The 15141-nt window shown below is 43.2% G+C and overlaps 1 protein-coding gene across 3 annotated transcripts in view; it reads right to left on the bottom strand.

Annotated features, from left to right (window-relative positions):
* taf1b (TATA box binding protein (Tbp)-associated factor, RNA polymerase I, B) overlaps nt 1-15141 on the bottom strand; it is a 122027-nt gene that overhangs the window by 28019 nt on the left and 78867 nt on the right. For all 3 annotated transcript variants that reach the window (XR_011885006.1, XM_072251216.1, XM_072251217.1), the window contains 2 exons: nt 14787-14964; nt 14650-14696 (listed from right to left, as the gene is read on the bottom strand). Coding sequence is in view for 2 of the 3 variants with exons in the window: in XM_072251216.1 (XP_072107317.1) it covers nt 14650-14696; nt 14787-14964 (225 nt within the window). In the remaining variant the exon portion in view is untranslated. The remainder of the gene's footprint in view (nt 1-14649; nt 14697-14786; nt 14965-15141) is intronic.

The raw sequence follows: 15141 nt of genomic DNA, 5'->3' as shown, positions 1-15141 counted from the left end.
GTGAACTCCCAAGGACTGCAGAAGGGGAGGGCAAAGTGTGTGAACTACTGGGGAAACCAGACCACGGACTGAACAAGCAGGAGTGACTAATCGAGCAAAGGGACAAGGAGAATTAGCATTGCCAACCTGTTCTGTCACAATATACTTTGTATGATATACAGTGACTATAAAAAGTATTTACCCCCCCCCCCGGAAAGGGGGTTTTCATAATTTATTGTTTTAGAATATTGAACTACAGTGGATTTAATTTAATTTTTTTGACATCAATCAACAGAAAAAGGCTTTTTCATATCAAAGTGAAAACAAATCTCTAGAAAGTAATCTACAAACTGTAAATTAATTACAAATATAAAACACAAAATAATGGATTGCGTAGGTATTCACCTCCCCCTCTAATATGACACACCAAATCATCACTGGTACAGCCAATTGGTTTTAGAAGTCACATAATTAGTTAAATGAAGATCTGTTTTTGGAGACCTGTGTGCAGTCAAGCTGTTTTAATTGACTGTAGTAAAATACACCTGTATCTGGAAGGTCCAACTACTGGTGATTCGGTATCCTGGCAATAACTACACCATGAAGACAAAAGAACACTCCAAGAAACTCCGCAAAAAGATTATTGAAAAGAACAAGTCAGGTGATGAATACAAGAAAATCTCCAAGTCACTCAATATCCCTTGTACTACATTTAAGTCAATCATTAAGAAATAGAAAGAATATGCAACAGCTGTAAGTCTGCCTAGAGCAGGCTGTCCTCAAAAACTGAGTGACCGTGCAAGAAGGGGACTAGTGAGGGAGGCCACCAAGAGACCTATGACAACCCTAGAGGAGTTACAAGCTTCAGTGGCTGAGATGGGAGAGACTGTGCAAACAACAACTGTTGCCCCAGTGTTTCACCAGTCACGGCTTTATGGGAGAGGGGCAAACAGAAAGCCACTGTTGAAAAACTCACATGAAATCTTGGCCAGAGTTTGCCAGAAGGCACGTGGGAGACTCTGAAGTCAGTTAGAAGAAGGTTCTATGATCTGGTAACACCAAAATTGAGCTTTTCGGCATCAGATTAAATACTATGTTTGGTGTGAGCCAAACACCACACGTCATCAAAAACACACCATTTCTACCATGAAGCATGATGGAGGCTGCACTATGCTGTGGGAATACTTCACTGCAGCAGGCCCTGGAAGGCTTGTGAAGGTAGAGGGTAAAATGAATGCAGCAAAATACAGGGGAATCCTGATGCAGTCTGCAAGAGAACTGCAATTTGGGAGAAAATTTGTTTTCCAGCAAGACGACTCCAAACATATAGCCAAAGCTACACAGAAATAACTTAAAAACAACAAAATTAATGTTCTCGAGCATCCAGACCTCAATCCCATTGATAATTTATGGCTGAACTTGAAAACTGCTGTTCACTCATGATCCCATATAACCATATAACAATTACAGCACGGAAACAGGCCATCTCGGCCATTCTAGCCCATTCCGAACACTTACTCTCACCTAGTCCCACCGACCTGCACTCAGCCCATAACCCTCCATTTATTTCCTGTCCATACAGCTATCCAATTTAACTTTAAATGACAACATCGAACCTGCTACAACCACTTCTGTTGGAAGCTCGTTCCACACAGCTACCACTCTCTGAGTAAAAAAAAAATCCCCCCCATGTTACCCCTAAACTTTTGCCCTTTAACTCTCAACTCATGTCCTCTTGTTTGAATCTCCCCTACTCTCATTGGAAAAAGCCTATCCACATCAACTCTATCTATCCCCCTCATAATTTTAAACACCTCTATCAAGTCCCCCCTCAACCTTCTACACTCCAAAGAATAAAGACCCAACTTGTTCAACCTTTCTCTGTAACTTAGGTGATGAAACCCAGGTAACATTCTAGTAAATCTTCTTTGTACTCTCTCAATTTTGTTGACATCTTTCCTATAATTAGGTGACCAGAACTGTACACAATACTCCAAATTTGGCCTTACCAATGCCTTGTACAATTTCAACATTATATCCCAACTCCTATACTGAATGCTCTGATTTATAAAGGCCAGTATACCAAAAGCTTTCTTCACCACCCTATCCACATGAGATTCCACCTTCCGGGAACTATGCACTATTATTCCTAGATCCCTCTGTTCTACTGCATTCTTCAATGCCCTACCATTTACCATGTATCCAGTGAGATGGAGGAACTGAGGGAAATACATGTTAGTAGGGAAGTGGTGTTAGGTAAATTGAAGGGATTGAAGGCAGATAAATCCCCAGGGCCAGATGGTCTGCATCCCAGGGTGCTTAAGGAAGTAGCCCAAGAAATAGTGGATGCATTAGCGATAATTTTTCAAAACTCTTTAGATTCTGGACTAGTTCCTGAGGATTGGAGGGTGGCTAATGTAACTCCACTTTTTAAAAAAGGAGGGAGAGAGAAACCGGGGAATTATAGACCGGTTAGCCTAACGTCGGTGGTGGGGAAACTGCTGGAGTCAGTTATCAAGGATGTGATAACAGCATACTTGGAAAGCGGTGAAATGATCGGACACAGTCAGCATGGATTTGTGAAAGGAAAATCATGTCTGACGAATCTCATAGAATTTTTTGAGGATGTAACTAGTAGAGTGGATAGGGGAGAACCAGTGGATGTGGTATATTTGGATTTTCAGAAGGCTTTTGACAAGGTCCCACACAGGAGATTAGTGTGCAAACTTAAAGCACATGGTATTGGGGGTAAGGTATTGGTGTGGGTGGAGAGTTGGTTAGCAGACAGGAAGCAAAGAGTGGGAATAAACGGGACCTTTTCAGAATGGCAGGCGGTGACTAGTGGGGTACCGCAAGGCTCAGTGCTGGGACCCCAGTTGTTTACAATATATATTAATGACTTGGATGAGGGAATTAAATGCAGCATCTCCAAGTTTGTGGATGACACGAAGCTGGGTGGCAGTGTTAGCTGTGAGGAGGATGCTAAGAGGATGCAGGGTGACTTGGATAGGTTGGGTGAGTGGGCAAATTCATGGCAGATGCAATTTAATGTGGATAAATGTGAAGTTATCCACTTTGGTGGCAAAAATAGGAAAACAGATTATTATCTGAATGGTGGCCGATTAGGAAAAGGGGAGGTGCAACGAGACCTGGGTGTCATTATACACCAGTCATTGAAAGTGGGCATGCAGGTACAGCAGGCGGTGAAAAAGGCGAATGGTATGCTGGCATTTATAGCGAGAGGATTCGAGTACAGGAGCAGGGAGGTACTACTGCAGTTGTACAAGGCCTTGGTGAGACCACACCTGGAGTATTGTGTGCAGTTTTGGTCCCCTAATCTGAGGAAAGACATCCTTGCCATAGAGGGAGTACAAAGAAGGTTCACCAGATTGATTCCTGGGATGGCAGGACTTTCATATGAAGAAAGACTGGATGAACTGGGCTTGTACTCGTTGGAATTTAGAAGATTGAGGGGGGATCTGATTGAAACGTATAAGATCCTAAAGGGATTGGACAGGCTAGATGCAGGAAGATTGTTCCCGATGTTGGGGAAGTCCAGAACGAGGGGTCACAGTTTGAGGATAGAGGGGAAGCCTTTTAGGACCGAGATTAGGAAAAACTTCTTCACACAGAGAGTGGTGAATCTGTGGAATTCTCTGCCACAGGAAACAGTTGAGGCCAGTTCATTGGCTATATTTAAGAGGAAGTTAGATATGGCCCTTGTGGCTACGGGGGTCAGGGGGTATGGAGGGAAGGCTGGGGCGGTGTTCTGAGTTGGATGATCAGCCATGATCATAATAAATGGCGGTGCAGGCTCGAAGGGCCGAATGGCCTACTCCTGCACCTATTTTCTATGTTTCTATGTTTCTATTTTGATTAGTCCTACCAAAATGTAGCACCTCACGTTTTTCAGCATTAAACTCCATCTGCCATCTTTCAGCCCACTCTTCTAACTGGCTTAAATCTCTCTGCAGGCTTTGAAAACCTACTTCATTATCCACAATTCCACCTATCTTAGTATCATCTGCATACTTACTCATCCAATTTACCACCCCATCATCCAGATCATTAATATATATGACAAATAACATTGGACCCAGTACAGATCCCTGAGGCACACCACTAGTCACCAGCCTCCAATCTGACAAACAGTTATCCACCACTACCCTCTAGCGTCTCCCATCCAGCCACTGCTGAATCCATTTTACTACTTCAATATTAATACGTGATGATTGAACCTTCCTAACTAACCTTCCGTGTGGAATCTTGTCAAAGGCCTTACTGAAGTTCATATAGACAACATCCACCGCTTTACCCTCGTCAACTTTCCTAGTAACCTCTTCAAAAAGTTCAATAAGATTTGTCAAACATGACTTTCCACGGACAAATCTATGTTAACTGTTCCTAATCAGACCCTGTCTATCCAGATAATTCCATATACCATCCCTAAGAATACTTTCCATCAATTTACTGACATCAAACTCACAGGCCGATAATTGCTAGGTTTACTCTTAGAACCCTTTTTAAACAATGGAACCACATGAGCAATACGCCAATCCTCCAGCACATTCCCCGTTTCTAATGACATTTGAAATATTTCTGTCAGAGCCACTGCTATTTCCACACTAACTTCCCTCAAGGTCCTAGGGAATATCCTGTCAGGACCCGGAGACTTATCCACTTTTATATTCCTTAAAAGCGCCAGTACTTCCTCTTCTTTAATCATCATAGTTTCCATAACTACCCTACTTGTTTCCCTTACCTTACACAATTCAATATCCTTCTCCTTAGTGAATACTGCAGAAAAGAAATTGTTCAAAATCTCCCCCATCTCTTCTGGCTCCGCACATAGCCATCCACTCTGATTCTCTAAGGGACCAATTTTATCCCTCACTATCCTTATGCTATTAATATAACTGTAGAAACCCTTTGGATTTATTTTCACCTCACTTGCCAAAGCAACCTCATATCTTCTTCTAGCTTTACTAATTTCTTTCTTAAGATTCTTTTTATATTCTTTAATTTCCTTGAGCACCTCATTTACTCCTAGCCGCCTATATTTATTGTAGATCTCTCTCTTTTTTCAAACCAAGTTTCCAATATCCCTTGAAAACCATGGCTCTCTCAAACTTTTAACCTTTCCTTTTAACCTAACAGGAACATAAAGATTCTGTACCCTCAAAATTTCACCTTTAAATGACCTATTAAATCCTTCTCATAAAACAAATTGTTCCAATCCACTCCTTCTAAATCCTTTCGCATCTCTTCAAAGTTAGCCTTTCTCCAATCAAAAATCTCAACCCTGGGTCCAGTCCTATCCTTCTCCATAATTATACTGAAACTAATGGCATTGTGATCACTGGACTCAAAGTGCTCCCCAACACGTACCTCTGTCACCTGACCTATCTCATTCCCTAACAGGAGATCCAACACTCTCCCTTCTCTAGTTGGTACCTCTATGTATTGCTGCAAAAAACTATCTTGCACACATTTTACAAACTCCAAACCATCCAGCCCTTTTACAGAATGGGTTTATGTGTGGAAAATTAAAATCTCCCAAAATCACAACCTTGTGCTTACTATAATTATCTGCTATCTCCTTACAAATTTGCTACTCCAATTCTTGCTCCCCATTAGGTGGTCTTTAACAGCGGTCCTCACCACCGGGCCGCAAAGCATGTACTACCGGGCCACGAGGAGACGATATAATTTGGCGATAGGAGTCAGCTGCACCTTTCCTCATTTCTTGTCACACCCACTATTGAGCTTGAACGCACGCGAGGTCATTACCCGTGCGTCATCCATGTCAGCGCAGGAAGGAGATCAACTCCTCAAGCTTGCAAATGACGACAGGCTGAAAAGTATGTTTGACATAACATCTCTGCCAGCATTCTGGACCAAAGTCAAGGCTAAATATCCTGAGATAGCCACGAAAGCACTGAAAACGTTGCTTCCATTTCCAACGTATCTCTGCAATGTATGCAACAACAACTAAACTGCGGAATAGACTGGACATAAGGAACCCCATTCGAGTATCGCTGTCTCCCATCACCCCTTGATGACACCGTCTTGTTGCAGGGAAACAAGTCCAGGGCTCGCACTGATTCAGCAATATTGGTGTGTTGCAATGATTTTATATGTTCATACAGGGAAAATATGTGTTGTGTGTTTAATATCCAAACGTTACTTAAAATGTTATGATGCTATTGACCTATAAGTAACTTATAAATGACTTATCATTATATTCATGCAAGGAAAATATGCGCTGTGTGTTTAATATTAAATTCGTTAGATAAACCCTTTTAGAAACGAAATTGAGTGTATTAGCCACTTATCACCTATATTCCGGTGGTGATTAACACCACCCCCACCGAACAGAATCACCAAAAACGATTTGTAGAAAAACAATAGGCACATACACGCATGCGCACTGGTGCCTGCACAAGGCTTCATGGTCATGGTAGTCTTTCTCGGGGTAAACACAACGTATTTGACTGCTACTCTTGTCCATTGGCAACACTACCCCCTCCCCCCAACCCGGTCAGCCGGTCCGCAAGAATATTGTCAATAATAAACCGGTCCACAGTGCAAAAAAGGATGGGGACCATCGGTCTATAATACACCCTTATAAGCGTTACTACACCTTTCCCATTCCTCAATTCCACCCAAATAGCCTCCCTAGCCAAGTCCACTAATCTATCCTGCCAAAGCACCACTGTAATATTTTCTCTGACAAGCAATGCAACACCTCCCTCTCTTGCCCCTCCGGTTCTATCACACCTGAAGCAACGAAATCCAGGAATAGTTAGTTGCCAATCACACCCCTCCTGCAACCATGTTTCACTAATAGCTACAACATCATATTTCCAGGTATCAATCTATGCTCTAAGCTCATCCACCTTTCTTACAATGTTCCTAGCATTAAAACAGATGCATTTAAGAAACTCTCCACCTCTTACTCTCTGTTTATCCCTAATGGTGCAAACAACTTTGTCATCTTTTTCTTCCTTCTCCCCTACATCTTTGGTCTGTGTGCTCCCGTTCTCTGTCCCCTGCCTCCTGCCTATCCTCCCTATCCTCCCTCACACACTGTCTACTAGCTATCTCTATTTGTGAACTAACCTCCCCTCTCCTAGTCTTTTCAATTTGATTCCCACCCCTCAACCATTCTAGTTTAAAGTCTTCCCAGCAGACTTCGCAAATCTCCCCACAAGGATATTGGTCCCCCTAGGATTCAAGTGCAACCCGTCCTTTTTGTACAGGTCACACCTGCGCCAAAAGAGGTCCCAATGATCCAGAAACTTGAATCCCTGCCCCCTGCTCCAATCCCTCAGCCACGCATTTATCCTCCACCTCATTCCATTCCTACTCTCACCGTCGTGTAGCACAGGTAGTAATCCCGAGATTACTACCTTTGTGGTCCTTCTTCTCAACTCCCTTCCTAACTCGCTATATTCTCCTTTTCCCTTTTCCTACCTATGTCATTGGTACCTATATGCACCACGACCTCTGGCTCCTCACCCTCCCACTTCAGGATATCTTGGACACGATCAGAAACATCCTGGAAATTGGCACCAGGGAGGCAAACTACCATCCAGGTCTCCTGACTGCGTCCACAGAATCGCCTATCTGACCCCTTTACTATCGAGTCCCCTATTACTACTGCCCTCCTCTTCCTTGCCCTACCCTTCTGGGCTACAGGGCTGGACTCTGTGCCGGAGGCACGGCCACTGTTGCTTCCCCCAGGTAAGCTGTCCCCCCCAACAGTACTCAAACAGGAGTACTTATTGTCAAGCGGCACAGCCACCGGGGTACTCTCTAGCACCTGACATTTCCCCTTCCCCCTCCTAACCGTGACCCACTTGTCTGCCTCCCGTGGCCCCGGCGTGACCACCTGCCTGTAACGCCTCTCTAGCAACTCCTCACTCTCCCTGACCAGACGAAGGTCATCGAGCTGCAACCTGACAGAGGTCGAGCAGTTTTATAAAGAATGGAGAAAAATTGCAGTGTCCAGATGTGCAAAGCTGATAGAGACCTATCCACACAGACTCAAGACTGTTATTGCTGCCAATGGCACATCTACTAAATACTGACTTGAAGGGGGTGAATACATCTGCAATCAATTATTTTGTGTTTTATATTTGTAATTAATTTAGATCACTTTATGGATATGTTTTTACTTTGACAGGAATGAGTCACCTGTTGATCAGTGTCAAGAAAGCCAAATTAAATCCATTGTGGTTCAATGTTGTAAAACAATACAACATGAAAACTTCCAAGGGGGTTGAATACTTTCTATAGGCACTGTATGTTTTGTGGATAAACCGTGGTCCAGAAGAATGTGGTTTTCTTTGGTTGTATATATGTGTTTTTGAGAGGCTCGTCATGAGGCACATCAAGACCCTGCTGCCCCCCTCACTGGACCCCCTGCAGTTCGTGTACCGTCCCAACTGTTCAACAGATGACGCCATTGCCATCACCCTCCACCTGGCCCTAACTCACCTGGACAAAAAAGACACGTATGTTCGAATGGTGTTCATAGACTTCAGTTCAGCATTCAACACAATCATTCCTCAGAAACTGATTGGAAAACTGAGCCTACTGGGCCTGAACACCTCCCTCTGCAACTGGATCCTAGACTTCCTGACTGGGGACCTCAGTCAGTCCGGATTGGAAGCAGCATCTCCAACGCCAACACACTGAGCACGCGGGCCCCCCGGGGCTGTGTGCTCAGTCCACTGCTGTTCACTCTGCTGACCCACGACTGTGCTGCAACACACAGCTCCAACCACATCATCAAGTTCACCAATGATACGACCATGGTGGGTCTCATCAGTAAGAATGATGAGTCAGCATACAGAGAGGAGGTGCAGCGGCTAATGGACTGGAGCAGAGCCAACGACCTGTCTCTGAATGTGAACAAAAGAGATGGTTGTTGACTTCAGGAGGACACGGAACGACCACTCTCTGCTGAACATCGACGACTCCTCCATGGAGATCGTTAAGAGCACCAAATTTCTTGGTGTTCACCTGGGGGAGAATCTCACCTGGTCCCTCAACACCAGCTCCATAGCAAAGAAAGCCCAGCAGCGTCTCTACTTTCTGCGAAGTCTGAGAAAATCCATCTTCCACCTCACCCCCCCCCGCCCCCTTCTCACCACATTCTACAGAAGTTGTATTGAGAGCATCCTGAGCAGCTGCATCACTGCCTGGTTTGGAAATTGCACCATTTCGGATCACAAGACCCTGCAGCAGATAGTGAGGTCAGCTGAGAAGATCATCGGGGTCTCTCTTCCCACCATTACAGACATTTACACCACACGCTGCATCCGTAAAGCAAAGAGCATTATGAAGGACGCCACGCACCCCTCATACAAACTCTTTTCCCTCCTGCCATCTGGCAAAAGACACTCACGACCAAACTATGTAACAGTTTCTTCCCCCAAGTCATCAGACTCCTCAATACCCACAGCCTGGACTGACACCAACCTACTGCCCTCTGCTGTGCATATTGTCTTGTTTATTATTTGTTGTAATGCCTGCACTGTTTTGTGCACTTTATGCAGTCCTGGGTAGGTCTGTAGTCTAGTGTAGTTTTGTCTTGCTTTTTTTTTACGTAGTTCAGTGTAGTTTTTTTTATTGTTTCATGTAGCACCATGGTCCTGAAAAACGGTGTCTCATTTTTACTGTGTACTGTACCAGCAGTTGCAGTCAAAATGACAGTAAAAAGTGACTTGACTTGACTTGAGATGGCAATAAACTTGACCTAATCTCAGTTTTAGTTTGAAGAGAGTGGCAAAGACAATGCAATTGTCATATGGTTTTTCAAAAAGCACTCAATTTGTGACTTGATGTCAAAAATAAGGACCATGGGTTAATAACAAAATGGATACAAAACTGATTAAAGGACAGGAGTGAAGAAATGTGATGAATGGCTCCTTACCCAGACTAGAGAAAGGAATCCAAAAGTTTAGTATCTGGACTGCATTTTTGTTTGCACAAGCATTAACATCTTTATCTTTGGGGTAAAGTTACAATGCTAAAACTTGAGCCAAACGAAAGTGTAATGAATAAAGTACATAACTGTAACAGCATAAGAGATTTCCATTCAATCCATCAAGTCCATGTCAATTCCCCAGAGAGCAACTCTGCAAGTCGCCTTCTTCTGCTCTTGCCCCTCAGCTCTGCAAATAATTCTCCCTCGTGTCTATCTGCTTTCTCTTTTGAAGGCATCAACCGATTTTGTTTTACAGCCACCATTACAAGCAGTGAATTTCAGATCTTAACTACTCCCTTCCCAAGTGTGTCTTTTGCCCAAAATTTTGTGTCCCCAGTTCCTGATCCATTCACTAATAGGATTAGCTTTTATTTATTTTCTCAAAGCCTGTTAAGATTTTGTACATTTCTATTATTCTCCCCTTAACCTTCTTTGCTCTAAGGAAAGAATCCCAGCCTCTCCAACCTAACCTCACGGCTGAAACCCCTTATTCCAAGAACTACATTGGTGAATCTTTTCTATACCCTCTCTATGAACTTCTGAAGTATTTAACATGCGATACTCAAAAAATGGACACAACAGACCAGTTGTAACCTAACCAATGAACTGTACAGATTCAACACAACCTTTTATAGACCCCAGTATCAAATGTACTTTAACTAAGCACACTTTCATCATGACCTTCCACTTACAAACATTTACATACACACACTCTTGTGCTGGCCTTAGTTCCTACTGTGTGGCACATACTAAGAAACTTCAAGAAGACACAGCAAATAGAATTGAGCTTAAAGAGTAGGACAGCAAGAAGAATTGATAAAAAATATTAGCAAGTTTCAGCAATAAAGGAGAACAATTACATGGATAAAGTTTAGAAGCTAGGACTGTCCTAACAGCAGAAAAGGCTAAGAAGTTGGATAGCAATGTTTAAAACTACAAAAGGGTTTAGATTGAAAAAAAAAGTGGAGACACAAGAGATTCTGCAGATACTGTGAATCTTGAGCAACTTTTTCCCTTGCCCATTCTAGGAAATAAACAATCCTTCCATGTGAGTCGTACATGTTGGAGTCATTTATTATATCTGGTGCTCCAGATGCAGCCTCCTCCTCGGCATAAACATCGATTTCTCTAACTTCCAGTAACCACTCCTCTCTGTTTCACCCAACCCCCCCAGCCATTATATCCCCCATTCTGGCAGCACTCTCTCCCCTTCTCTTCTCCCTTGCCCATCATCTCCCTCCCATTACTGCAGTGTCTTCTATCAGATTCCTTCTTCTTCAGCCCTCTATCTCTTCTACTTTTCACCTTCCAGTTTCCCATTCATCCATTCCCTCCCCCCATCTACCTACTTTCCCCCTCACCTGGTCTCACATCTCACCTGCCAGCTGGTATTGCTTGCCTGTCCCCTCCTACTTACTCTGGCCTCCATCCCCTTCCTTTCATTTGGCCTACAGCATTACTTGTTTATTCCTTTTATAAATACAAACTGACTTGCTGAGTTCCTCCCACATACTGTGTGTTACAAAGTGGAATTGTTTGCAATACCCACATGATTCAACAAATAGAAAGTATAGATTTAAAATGATGGCAAAAAGAGTCAGAGGGAATACGGGTCTTGTTTTTAAAGAAACATTTGTACAGGACTTAGAATGCTCTGTCAAATATTGTGATTGATCACATTCAAAGCAGCCTTCAAACTTTGTGATAAAGAAACTGCATTCCAATTCATTCACAAGAGATCATAAACACAAGAATGTCTGCAGATGCTGGAAATCCAAAGCAACACACACACACAAAATGCTGGAGGAATTCAGCAGGTCAAGCAGCATCTATGGAAATGAACAGATGGTCAATGTTTCAGGCCGAGACCCTTCAGGATTGAGAAGTAAGGGGGAAGATCCCAGACTAAAATGGTGGGGGGAGGAGAAGGAATCTAGCTGGAAGGTAATAGGTGAAGTCAGGTGAGTGGGAAAGGTTAAGGGCCGGAGAAGGAGGAGTGGACCCTGAGAGAAAGGGGAGGGGGGGAGCCCAGGGGGAAGTAATAGGCAGGAGAGAAAAGGTAAAAGTTAAAGTGGGGAATAGAGAAAGGGGAGAAGAAAATTATTTTACCGGAGGGAGAAACTGATATTCATGCATTCAGGTTGGAGGGTATCCAGACGGAATGTAAGATGATGCTCCTCCACCAAAGCTGGCCTCCTCTTGGCACAAGAGGACACCATGGACCGACACATCAGAACAGAAATCAGGATTAAAATGTTTGGCCACCAGGAAGTCCCGCTTGTGGCAGATGGTGCGGAGGTGCTCAACAAAGCCATCTCTCAATTTATGACAGGTCTTACCAAAGTGGAGGAGGCCATATCAGGGCCACCGGATACAAAAGACGATCCCAGCACATTGACAGGTGAAGTGTTGCCTCACCTAGAAGAACTGCCTGGGACCCTGAATGGAGGTGAATGAGGAAGTGTATGTGTAGGTGCAGCACTTACACCGCGTGCAGGGGTAAATGCTAGGAGGGAGATTAGTGAGGAGGGACAAATGGACAAAGGATTGGCAGAAGAAGCAATCCCTGCAGAAAGCAGAGGGAGGAGTTAAAGGAACGTTTAGTGGTAGGATTCCTTTGGAGATGGTGGAAGTTCCGGAGGATAGGATAATTTGTTGGATGAGGAGGCTGATGGGATGGTAGGTAAGGACAAGAGGGACTTTATCACTATTAAGGCGGCAAGAAGATGGATAAGCGTGGATGTATGGGAAATGGAGGAGATGCGGGTGGCAGCAGCATCAATAGTGGAGGGAGGGAAACCCCGTTCTTTGAAGTAGGAGGGCATTTCTGAAGTCCTAGGATGAAATGCCACACCTGGGGAATGGATATGCCAGAGGCAAAGAAACTGAGAAAAGGGGATAATATTTTTTACAAGAGATAGGGAGGGAAGAGTATAGTCGAGATAACACACACAAAATGCTGAAGGAACTCAGCAGGCCAGACAGCATCTATAGAAAAAAGTACAGTCGCTATTTCGGGCTGAGACCTGTCCTGCCAAAGAGTCTCAGCCCAAAACACTGACTGTACTCTTTTCCATAGATGCTGTCTGGCCTGCTGAGTTCTTCCATTATTTTGTGTATGATGCTTGGATTTCCAGCACCTGTAGATTTTCTCCTGTTTGTACTGAAGATAGCTGTGGGAATCAGTAGGTTTATAAAAGATGTAGGTTGACAGCTTGTCTCCAAAGACAGAAAGAGAGAGATCAAGAAAGGGAAGGGAGGTGTCAGAGTTGGACCAAGTGAATTTAAGGGCAGGGTTGAAGTTAGAGGCAAAATTGATAAAACTGACGAGCTCAGTATGAGTGCATGAAGGAGCACCAATGCAGGTGACAATGTAGCGGAGGAAAAGTTGGGGAGTATAACTGGGGAAGGCTTTGTACATAGACTGTTCTACGAAGACAAGGTGCTGGCGATCAAGGTCTGGGCTGGAGCCGGAGCTGGAGGTTGTGCAATTAGCAGTTTGAAGTAGGACAGGAGCAGGCAGAGGCAACCCGGACAGTCTGGTTTGTGGATCATGGGTAGGAGAGGAGATCAACAGATGGATTTCTGGAAAATAGTCAGAGATGTCCTTCAAAACCTTGGGAAAAGTTGCAAAATCTGCACCAATTCCTGTAAATCCTTCAACCCCAGCCTTTTAAAGTGGAGAAGGTCCAGTGAGGATAATTTTGAAAGCTCATTGGGAACCATACGAAAGCCTAGCATAAAGGATAAGAGTCTACAACATCACAAGCTACCCATCCATTCATTCAACCCATCAGACAATTTCTGCCTCATCCAAGCAGAGAACATAGCTCCAACACTGACTGCAGTGGTCATACCAGATGCTGGAGTAGCAGAATGAAAACAAGTCAGCCTTTACCATGAGGGACCATCTACCAAGATGGAGTTGTCGAAAGAGAATTAGATAAATACAGAGCAACATTACAAGGATAGGCAGAAAGAATATAGTGAGTGGAAAAAATGGATTTGCTCTAGAAAAGGGTGCATCTACTGTCTATTTGATGTCATAGATTGTTCACAAATGTAACTGCTCTGACAACGTGTATCCTAAAAATAAAAAGTATACGGCTAGGGTATTATGTTTGTTTATGCACATTCAATTAAACTGAGATGGTTAATGGCTGAGGTGGTGAATGTGGGGGCGGGGGAACCTATCAAATATTGAAATTGCCTAGGCAGAGTGGATGCTTCCAATGGTGAGGGAGTCTAGGACCAGAAGTCATAGCCTCTGAATACAAGGAAGTCCTTTAGAACACAGACGAGGAGGAATTTCTTTAGCAAGACGTGGAATTGATTGCAACAGATAGCTGGAGGCCAAGGAATTGGGTATATTTAAAGCAGAGGTTAATAGGTTCTTGATTAATAAGGGCTTCAAAGTTTACATTTAAAAGGTGGGAGAACAGGGTTGAGAGGGATAATAAATCAGCCATGATGGAATGGTGGAAAAAACTTGACGGGCTGAATGGCCTAGTCCTACTCTTATGTTTTATGATCTTATGGAGTTCAATTGTCTCCTCAACACTGGACTATTTAATGATCAGAATATAATAGCTAAAAGAAATGTGTGGTATATCACTCTTGATTGCCATAATACTGGAATGTAGATTCACATATCTTACAAGAACATGAAATACCTTTATCATTTTGCTTGTTTATCTCATTTGCTCTGTTAGACAGCAACCTGTTAAATGGTACAAAATTACAAAGCAGTTTTAAAAATCAGACCTTTGCAATTTCTGTAATACTTTATAACACACATCAAGTGACTTACCATTCATGCTTGTCATCAAGCACAAACAGGAGTTTCAGAGATATCACAATCACTGCTACAGCCTGAATTTCATAATTGATGGTCTTTGCCCCTCTAGATAAGGGGTGAAAGGTCAGATAGTCCACATTGCCAATGCCCATTTTCTTCACCAATCTTTGTGTCCAAATACACATGCTCTCTGGTTTGAGATAATCAATTAAAAGAAAAAATTAGTTTAACTTCAAAGAATTTCTTAAAGCTGTATAGATTGTCCATATTTTTCTTTTCCTTTATTCTAGTAAAACCAGTTTGGGTTCTAATGCAAACACCACCACCTTATTTATTACCCATCCAGTTTAATTGAATGTTTATAAAC

The sequence above is a fragment of the Mobula birostris genome, chromosome 2 (assembly GCF_030028105.1).
Source record: "Mobula birostris isolate sMobBir1 chromosome 2, sMobBir1.hap1, whole genome shotgun sequence".
Lineage (NCBI taxonomy): Eukaryota > Metazoa > Chordata > Chondrichthyes > Myliobatiformes > Myliobatidae > Mobula > Mobula birostris.
The sequence above is the reverse complement of the archived record's forward strand: the minus strand, read 5'-3'. Positions and strand labels throughout refer to the sequence as shown.